The following is a 10,749-nucleotide window of genomic DNA, read 5'->3' on the forward strand; positions in this document are numbered from 1 at the left end:
TGTGGCACATGTAGTCTAAAAAATATTTGACCTAGAGTCATAAGATTGACAGAACAGTGGCATGTGGGGGCATCCGTGTCCTATGGACACATTTCTAGTTTCATTATATACTTTGTAGAAATTTTGTGAACGTAATCCTCTTAAACCGGATGGCAGATTTTGCTTAAACTTCCAGGGATTTACAACCTTAATGTGTAGATGTTAGTAAAGGAAAGAATTTTTGCTGCGACCAAATTTAACAGAATTATGGCCCTTTGTTGATTTTTTGTCCAAAAAATATTTGACCTAGAGACATAAGATCGACAGAACAGTGGCGTGTGGGGGCATCCGTGTCCTATGGACACATTTCTAGTTTTGCCTATAATTGGCAGAACTTTTCCTTACTTGAGGCTCTTCCAAAGTTCTGTCATAGAAAAAATCATTTCCATGAAGAACTATTAATTGCATGGCAGCAAAACAAAAAGATTTTTAAAAAATCCTCTTGAAAATCTGCATGGGCTTGTGCATGAAACCTTTTCTTGTGAACCTCTATCAAACTTTTAAAATTATAGCAAAGGGGTCAAAATTGGTCCAACTTGGAAGTCATTTTTTCTCAAATTTTTGGCATGAAATCGTGTCTAGTGAACCAAAATTGTTCATTTTATTCTCTGAAATCAAATCTGGCTCCTCCCCATGGCACATATGTTTTCTGGTTTACATGTATATAAAAATGCAAATGAGTGTTCTATTCAAATACCACAATATCTAGAGCTGAAACTTTTGTCAAGAGGGCTTCAAGAACTTTGTTAATGCAGACATGTACAGGAAAAACATAGAACCTCTCCGGAGCAATTATTTGTTTTGCATGAAGCATCACCTTGTGGTTTTCTACTGAGATATATAAATCACGCCTCCTTAGTCAAAATTTGTCCTGCACCTACCAACGCCTTCACTAAAGGGAGAGATTTTGGACCATATGGCCCTCTTACCGGTATCTTGTTTAGGGGAAGAAAATGGAGCCTTTTAGGCCAAATTAGTATGGTTGCCTCTTGAATCAACAGTTATAGTTGCCTCTGAGGCAGGGGGTAAGGTTGTCTCTGTGAGGTTGTTGGTAATGTTGCCTCTGTGCGGCTGTTGGTATGGTTGCCCCTATGAAGCTATTGGTAAGGTTGCCTCTGAGGTTGTTCGTATGGTTGCCTCTGTTAGGTTGTTGGTATGGTTGGCAATGTGAAGTTGTTGGTATGGTTGGCACTGTGAGGTTGTTTATATGGTTGCCTCCGTAAGATGGTTGGTATGGTTGCCTCTGTGAGGCATTGAGTATGGTTGCCTCTGAGGTTGTTGGTATGGTTGGCACTGTGAGGTTGTTGATATGGTTGCCTCCGTAGAGTGGTTGGTATGGTTGCCTCTGTGAGGCATTTGGTATGGTTGCATCCGAGGTTGTTGGTATGGTTGCCTCTGTGAGGTTGTTGGCATTGTGAAGTTGTTGGTATGGTTGGCTCTGTGAGGTTGTTGGCATGTTTGCCTCTGTGAGGTTGTTGGTATGGTTGCCTCTGTGAGGCTGTTGGAATAGTTGTCTCTGTGAAGCTATTGGTATGGTTGGTTATGTGAGATTGTTGGTATGGTTGGCACTGTTAGGTTGTTGGTATGGTTGCCTCTGTGAGGTTGTTGGCACTGTGAAGTTGTTGGTATGGTTGCTCTGTGATGTTAGTATGGTTGCCTCTGTGAGATTGTTGGTATGGTTGCCTCTGTGAGGTTGTTGGTATGGTTGCCTCTGTTAGGCTGTTGATATGGTTGGCTATGTGAGATTGCTGGTATGGTTGGCACTGTTAGGTTGTTGGTATGGTTGTCTCTGTGAGGTTGTTGGCACTGTGAAGTTGTTAGTATGGTTGCCTCTGTGAGATTGTTGGTATGGTTGCCTCTGTGAGGTTGTTGGTATGGTTGCCTCTGTGAGGTTGTTGGTATGGTTGCCTCTGTGATACTGTTGGTATGGTTGCCTCTGTGAAGCTATTGGTATGGTTGCCTCTGTGAGGTTGTTGATATGGTTGGCTATGTGAGATTGTTGGTATGGTTGCCTCTGTGAGGTTGTTGATATGGTTGGCTATGTGAGATTGTTGGTATGGTTGGCACTGTTAGGTTGTTGGTATGGTTGCCTCTGTGAAGCTATTGGTATGGTTGCCTCTGTGAGGTTGTTGATATGGTTGGCTGTGTAAGATTGTTGGTATGGTTGCCTCTGTGAGGTTGTTGATATGGTTGGCTATGTGAGATTGTTGGTATGGTTGGCACTGTGAGGTTGTTGGTATGGTTGGCACTGTGAGGTTGTTGGTATGGTTGCTCTGTGAGGTTGTTGGTATGGTTGCCTCTGTGAGGTTGTTGGTATGGTTGCCTCTGTGAGGTTGTTGGTATGGTTGGCTCTGTGAGGTTGTTGGTATGGTTGGCACTGTGAGGTTGTTGATATGGTTGGCTCTGTGAGGTTGTTGGTATGGTTGGCTCTGTGAGGTTGTTGGTATGGTTGCCTCTGTGAGGTTGTTGGTATGGTTGGCACTGTGAGGTTGTTGGTATGGTTGGCACTGTGAGGTTGTTGATATGGTTGCCTCTGTGAGGTTGTTGGTATGGTTGGCTTTGTGAGGTTGTTGGTATGGTTGGCACTGTGAGGTTGTTGATATTGTTGGCACTGTGGGGTTGTTGATATTGTTGGCTTTGTGAGGCTATTGGTATGGTTGGCACTGTGAGGTTGTTGGTATGGTTGGCAATGTGAATTTGTTGGTATGGTTGGCACTGTGAGGTTGTTGGTATGGTTGGCACTGTGAGGTTGTTGGTATGGTTGCCTCTGTGATACTGTTGGTATGGTTGCCTCTGTGAAGCTATTGGTATGGTTGCCTCTGTGAGGTTGTTGATATGGTTGACTATGTGAGATTGTTGGAATGGTTGGCACTATGAGGTTGTTGGTATGGTTGGCACTGTGAGGTTATTGGTATGGTTTTCACTGTGAGGTTGTTGGTAAGGTTGCCTCTGTGAGATTGGTGGTATGGTTGGCTTTGTGAGATTGACTGTTAGGTTGTTGGTATGGTTGCCTCTGTGAAGCTATTGGTATGGTTGCCTCTGTGAGGTTGTTGATATGGTTGGCTATGTACGATTGTTGGTATGGTTGCCTCTGTGAGGTTGTTGGTATGGTTGGCACTGTGAGGTTGTTGGTATGGTTTTCTCTGTGAGGTTGTTGGTATGGTTGCCTCTGTGAGGTTGTTGGTATGGTTGGCAATGTGAGGTTATTGGTATGGTTGGCACTATGAGATTGTTGATATGGTTGCCTCTGTGAGGTTGTTGATATGGTTGGCTTTGTGAGGTTGTTGGTATGGTTGGCACTGTGAGGTTGTGAGGATATGGTTGGCACTGAGGTTGTTGGTATGGTTGGCTTTGTGAGGTTGTTGGTATGGTTGCCTCTGTAAGATTGTTGGTATGGTTGGCACTGTGAGGTTGTTGATATTGTTGGCACTGTGAGGTTGTTGATATGGTTGGCTTTGTGAGGCTATTGGTATGGTTGGCACTGTGATGTTGTTGGTATGGTTGGCAATGTGAATTTGTTGGTATGGTTGAAACTGTGAGGTTGTTGGTATGGTTGGCACTGTGAGGTTGTTAGTATGGTTGTCACTGTGAGGTTGTTGGTATGGTTGGCACTGTGAGGTTGTTGATATGGTTGGCTATGTAAGATTGTTGGTATGGTTTTCACTGTGAGGTTGTTGGTATGGTTGGCACTGTGAGGTTGTTGGTATAGTTTTCATTGTGAGGTTGTTGATATGGTTGGCTATGTGAGATTGTTGGTATGGTTGGCACTGTGAGGTTATTGGTATGGTTGGCAATGTGAGGTTATTGGTATGGTTGGCACTATGAGGTTGTTGATATGGTTGCCTCTGTGAGGTTGTTGATATGGTTGGCTTTGTGAGGTTGTTGGTATGGTTGGCACTGTGAGGTTGTGAGGATATGGTTGGCACTGAGGTTGTTGGTATGGTTGGCTTTGTGAGGTTGTTGGTATTGTTGCCTCTGTAAGATTGTTGGTATGGTTGGCACTGTGAGGTTGTTGATATTGTTGGCACTGTGAGGTTGTTGATATGGTTGGCTTTGTGAGGTTGTTGGTATGGTTGGCACTGTGAGGTTGTTGATATGGTTGGCTATGTAAGATTGTTGGTATGGTTTTCACTGTGAGGTTGTTGGTAATGGTTGGCACTGTGAGGTTGTTGGTATAGTTTTCATTGTGAGGTTGTTGATATGGTTGGCTATGTGAGATTGTTGGTATGGTTGGCACTGTGAGGTTATTGGTATGGTTGGCAATGTGAGGTTATTGGTATGGTTGGCACTATGAGGTTGTTGATATGGTTGCCTCTGTGAGGTTGTTGATATGGTTGGCTTTGTGAGGTTGTTGGTATGGTTGGCACTGTGAGGTTGTGAGGATATGGTTGGCACTGAGGTTGTTGGTATGGTTGGCTTTGTGAGGTTGTTGGTATGGTTGCCTCTGTAAGATTGTTGGTATGGTTGGCACTGTGAGGTTGTTGATATTGTTGGCACTGTGGGGTTGTTGATATTGTTGGCTTTGTGAGGCTATTGGTATGGTTGGCACTGTGAGGTTGTTGGTATGGTTGGCAATGTGAGGTTGTTGGTATGGTTGGCACTGTGGGGTTGTTGGTATGGTTGGCACTGTGAGGTTGTTTGTATTGTTGGCACTGTGAGGTTGTTGGTATGGTTGGCACTGTGAGGTTGTTTGATATGGTTGGCTATGTAAGATTGTTGGTATGGTTTTCACTGTGAGGTTGTTGGTATGGTTGGCACTGTGAGGTTGTTGGTATAGTTTTCATTGTGAGGTTGTTGATATGGTTGGCTATGTGAGATTGTTGGTATGGTTGGCACTGTGAGGTTGTTGGTTTGGTTCGCTTATGTGAGGTTGTTGGTATGGTTGGCACTGTGAGATTGTTGGTATGGTTGCCTCTGTGATACTGTTGGTATGGTTGGCACTGTGAGGTTGTTGGTATGGTTGCCTCTGTGAGGTTGTTGGTATGGTTGGCACTGTGAGGTTGTTGATATGGTTGGCTATGTGAGATTGTTGGTATGGTTGGCACTGTGAGGTTGTTGGTTTGGTTCGCACTGTGAGGTAACAGGTTGTTGGTAAGGTTGCCTCTGTGAGATTGGTGATATGGTTGGCTTTGTGAGCTTGTTGGTATGGTTGCCTCTGTGACACAGTAGGTATGGTAAGTGGGTAAGGTTATTCTGTGGCTTAATATAGTTGTGTTGCCTCTATAGTGGGTAAGTTTACTTTAAGTGCAACTTAATATGTCAAATGTTAAAAAGTTCTTTTCTACACACATCTCTGACTAATATGCATAATAATTATCTCCCTTGCACCGTTCAACAGTTTACTACAATTGTCATTAACATCAATTCATTCGATCAACATCGTCTCTTTATTTTTTGTAATAGATTCAAAATAGTCTGATTATTACACTTCCCTCAACATCCAAACTTCTGGGCATAGTTTTAGTAACCTGCCAGAATTTATAAATTAAATAATGCATTGTACGACAATAGCAAGAACAGTCATCATGGCAACCATAAATATTTAAGTAAATAACCCATTGTTGACAAGATTGCCTTTCAAAAGTTTCCATGTGTTCCATATTTCTAGTCTTTTTCTTGATCTCGCAAGATTAGCCAGACAGCCGGATAAGCCAGAACACTTTTTGCCTAGTCCGGCTATCCAGAAGCTGGTTCCGGCGGCTCCAGTTGTTCCTGCTGGCTGGAATTCGGTTCTAGTTGAAAACGGCTAGCCAGAATGATAGTCAAAGTTTGACTCAAACCTTTGCAAAAGATCATCGGTTTATTTCATAACAGAATTTCATATTGTGAACGTCGATCCCCGGCTAACTAGAAACCCGATCTAAGGTTACTACATTTAAAGGAAATATTTAACGACGAAAGCATGCCGTCATATGGGGTTTTGTGGAAATGAGCCAAGCGCTCACATGAACAAGTCAAAAATTGCGAGATATGAGCTAAAATGACCATTTAGTGTCCAACTTTATTTGTCATCCAATGAAAACGCTGTATTTCTTAAAAAATGTGTGCGTTAATTTTCATAGAAGTACAAAAGTCGATACTATATCGAATTCAGTCCATAGTCGACTTCTATTTTTCATAGTACTTCATAAAACCGCATATTAGTGACGTAGTAAAGTAAACGATAATGAGGCCAAATAAAGCTTGACACTTAATATGTTAGTATTCATCCGTGCTGTTCTACAGAATTAGAAACATTCTCCTGTCGCTATCGCTCCCGTCGAAGTTTCTAATTTCTGTAGAACAGCACGGATGAACACTAACATATACATACAGTCTAGTTTTCGCCTTAATTAATGTCGGCAAAATACCAGAATATTCCTGACAGACAAATTATGCCAACGGACTAACGGCAACATCACACACAACACAGAACTTTTAAATTTCGTAAAGTTAATGATCTTGACCGTCATGAAATGGAACATTTGTCTCGAAAAATTATTTCTGGTCCCATTATGTCCGTCCACTTTTCGAGTAGAAATGTGGTGTCGCACGTAACATGTGAACTATAAAGTCTTAACACATGTTATTCAAGTTTGATTTCCAACAGAAATATTTTGGCTCATCTGAGTTCGTGAACCTTGAAACTAATTATTTCAATTTCAGTACAAAATAAATCAAACGCCAATTTCTGTCTCAATAATAAGTGACCTTTAGAAAAAGAGCCAAATTAAGTTTTTAATCATAGTAACTAACATTTTATAATATCCTGAAATGGCTACTGATGAGTCTCTTTTCCCTTTAATTATAAACCGGGCATTTCTAAAGAAAGGGGGTTTAGATTGCTAAAAAAATTTCGGGGGGAAAAATTTTTGGGGTTCATTCTTCCCGGGTTTTAAAACATTTTGGGAAAATAATAAAATGCACCAAACCAACCCTTTCATATATATTCACGCTATCAAAGTTTTATTCACTTTATTTGCGAATGGATTTCATAATTTTGCACCATTATTATAAATTCAGAGTCTGCCATTTTTATGTTTCTCTTTTACTAGTATTCAAAGGTCATAAATGAAGAGACCGAGGTTCTTTGAATGTAAGGACCATCCCCCACCCCCTCATATAATCACAAAATGATTCAATAAGGTTATTTCACCGTCCTGATTTTAACAAACTCTTAACTCTCGAATATTGTTTATGCCAAGATAATCTCTGGGATATATACGCGAGTTTTATAACTATAATATATCGTATATATAGTGAATGGATTTTGGTGTTATTTATAGTATATTATCCATAATAGTAAAAACCAGCAAATAATGTTGTGTAGTTGTGAATACATGAAAAGTTCTTTAATCCCATAACAAACTCTCATGCCTGTCCATGTTTTGTTTCATGCCTGAACCACGACACTATAAAAAGGGTCACATTGTTCCACTGAAACAACCATTCGGGGAAATACTGCCACTAGATTTACTTGAATACAACTGACCTTCAGAACAAAATGTTTGGGCAACTACTAACAATCTTTGCTGTGCTTGTTTTGTTTGCAGAAGCAGAAAGTAAGTACTAGTATACATTCAATTCTTTGTATTTTTCAATAATATTTGTACAAGCTTTTCATATTTAACAGTTTTTGATTTACTTTCTTCTTATTCGCGGATTTAGAGAACAACGTGCAATTTTGACTTATTAAACTGTATGTTAGGGGCGTCCGTGACCGAGTGACTTCAAACCACTTGCGTCTTACCGCTGTAGATTCGAGCCGCGCCAGCGTCTTCAAATTTTCATGTGAGAAAGCTATACAGCTAGTTTACGGAAGGTCGGAGCCTCGGAAGTCCTACTTATAGATGCCCGTTTGTGCCTTAAATAATGTGGGGGCACCGAGGTCTTCCTCCACCTGTAAAGCTGGAATATCGTAATATGACATATTTTGCGTTGTTGCGACGCTAAAAACACCTTAATTGTTTCTTTAAAACTTACACCAATTTTAGGCAACCCTTACCTTGTTAGAACTGAAAGGTGATTAGCCTTTTCCACCATTATAGAGCCAGATGAGGTACCATATCCGTGCAGTCTGACTTTTGGTCATAAGTAATAAAACTGTAACGAATTCTTTTTCTCTCCTCCTAGGTTCAGAATCATCGGAAGTTGCGGCTTGCGCCGACTGTATGCACCTCAGCTACGAAGTAAGAAACGTACCATCTTTTATCAGTACAGCACTAGATTCAATGATTTCCAGTATGAAGAATCCGGCATGCGAGGCCAATACTGTACAACCGCAAACATGTGAACCTCTGCAGTTCCCCGCTTGGACGGAGCACAAATGCCTCACTACAAAAGTAACTCTGACGGCTTCTAATCTAAAAGGAATGATGCCAAGTTAGTGATTTACATTTTCATTATCGGATAACTTTAATTATGTTTTATATATTTGATCCTTGAAGATCGTTAAGCACGACATTATTGTTGTGTTTACATGTTATGATACCATGTTTGCATGATATTTATAGTTTCCTCTATTTGGCCTTTTTAAACTTGGGTGGTTCCAGTATTCTTACTTGAATACTGTATAATCACCCTTAATCAGGATATGTCGCCTGCTTTTAAATTTGCCTTTTGACGTAACCTCAGATCCCCTTTCAAAATTCCATTTTATTTTGTTCCGCCCATTGTTTTCTTGGAATGGCACGAAAGTGTTACATTGAAGGTTCCATAATAACCGCCGTATGAACACATCTGCGGATGTTTCTAAATTCAAAATTTTACCATTTTCGTGTATAAATGTTGAATTCTGCTTAAGCCGGTGCTAGGTGGCGTTGACGGTAGGTTGAACTTGGCAGTATCGTCCGTGAGCAGTCTCAATCAAACCGAGCCAGCAACATTTTCAATTTTGGCGTGTTGGGCTTTCTTTAGGGATTCTGTTTTTCTCTAAAAAAATTTAACAAAATCAGCCCTATTCTAAGTAACTGCTATGGTTTAAGCAATAGTATATAGAAACAAATAATAACGAATAAATAAGTCACGGATGCCGATAGTAAACCCTTAGAATCGTTACTTTCTGTATAAGTTACTTATGGCTGGTCGCAGGTTTCCCGTATCACTGTTTTGAAACTATAATTTTTCTGTTCGGAGTTTGTTGCTTTTCTCATGATTTACTAAACACTTATATTAACTAAACAATTCAAAAATGATGCATGCCACTTACATTAAAACAAACCCATGTTACAATACCTAGTACATTTATAATTTCCGATAGTTGAAATACTCCGTGTACGTGTACTTGATATTTTAAACAAATGTTTCTTAAATGCTTCTCAAAAGTGAACTATTAAGACTCTTTATAATACACGTGTGTTATTTTACAGACGCTGAAATGGATGTGACAGTTACAGTCAGAGGGGGTTGCCACGAGCAGTGGGGAACCGACAGCGATGAAGACGAGTGTATCAGTCTGTCGAAACTAGACGAAAACACACGAAAACAGATCACAGAACAGTTTGCCTCGATTTCAACACAATGGGAAAGCGTCTCCTATTCCGGTGAAGTTTGTAGAGAATCACCTTAAACTTACGGCTTATTGTTCGTCATGTAGTCAATTAGTTTTATTTGGAATAAATCGTTCAAATATATCAAGATATTTTCCTCTTTTTTTGTTGTTTTTCGGTTTGTTTGTTTTTTTGTTGTTGTTTTTTTTCGTGCTCGCGTGTCCGTGCGTGTTTGTGTGTGTATGTATGTGTGTGTTTATGCGTGCGTGTGTCTTTTATTCTTCTTCTTCATATTTAAAAAAAAGTTAAAAGTTATTTAGAAATAATGCCAAATTCATAAGAACATACATGTATTAAGATTTTGGTGTTATCATACAAGCATCGGGCTAAAAATAAATGCTGAAATAAATCAAAATTGCCATTTCCAGTAAGCATCCATGTGTTCAATGGATATTAAGCGGAAAGGACGATAAACGGGTGACTGCGTTAAACAGCGTGGTGTGTCGCATAGAATATTTGAAGAAGGTCAAAAATACAACTAAATTTTATAAGGCTAATTTTTAAAGTTCTGTCATCGTTATTGACAGTTTATTGCTCTAATGTACATAAGTGTCTTACACATCAGTGTCATAATGTTACCGTATAGAAAAAATGTTACCGTATAGAAAAAAAATGTACCCGTAAAAAATTGCCGTACTGTATCAAAAATTGATAGACTTTCCTTTCCTATATAAAATAACACAATCTAACATAAAAAACACAATCTAACTTTGCTTATATAGACAAACGAAGAGCAAGTTTAAAATGTAAACCTCAAACAATAATGCTAAAATATAAAATCCAAATGCTACCAGTCGCTGTAAAAACCAAATCAGCTTATTAAAAATTCTGATGACCCCTAGGAATTTTAATTGTATCATTATATTGTCAAAGCTTTGGACACTCTGAATTGTTAATAACCTTTAAATAACTAAGTATGTATAATTGTAAAGTTCAAATGGTGAAAAAAACTCAGAATTAAATGTTATTCCAGTGTACAAAATGCCAGTTATTATTAAATCAATGTATATTAGGCTGTAATAATGGCTGACCGGTTTACGCCGGAGACAAGTAGCCACTTATCTTAATAGGTCATGAAACCATGACCATCATATCCTACAAAATATGCAGTTTGTTAATGTTGCCCGTGAATTAACCTGAAAATTACAATGTGACAATTTATATCCAGATAGCACAAACGTTT

At 39.6% G+C, this 10,749-nt stretch overlaps 1 protein-coding gene across 1 annotated transcript; it reads left to right on the top strand.

Moving 5' to 3' along the window:
• Nucleotides 1–7,070: 7,070 nt before the first annotated feature.
• On the top strand, nt 7,071–9,647 carry LOC132719636 (uncharacterized). The gene is made up of 3 exons (XM_060703439.1): nt 7,071–7,580; nt 8,152–8,400; nt 9,387–9,647. The coding sequence occupies exons 1-3, from the start codon at nt 7,523–7,525 to the stop codon at nt 9,584–9,586; spliced, it is 507 nt and encodes a 168-aa protein (XP_060559422.1). The 5' UTR covers nt 7,071–7,522; the 3' UTR covers nt 9,587–9,647.
• The last annotated feature ends 1,102 nt before the right edge of the window (nt 9,648–10,749 follow it).

Source organism: Ruditapes philippinarum, unplaced genomic scaffold, assembly GCF_026571515.1.
Source record: "Ruditapes philippinarum isolate M1 unplaced genomic scaffold, ASM2657151v2 ctg3707_1_1_1_1, whole genome shotgun sequence".
NCBI lineage: Eukaryota > Metazoa > Mollusca > Bivalvia > Venerida > Veneridae > Ruditapes > Ruditapes philippinarum.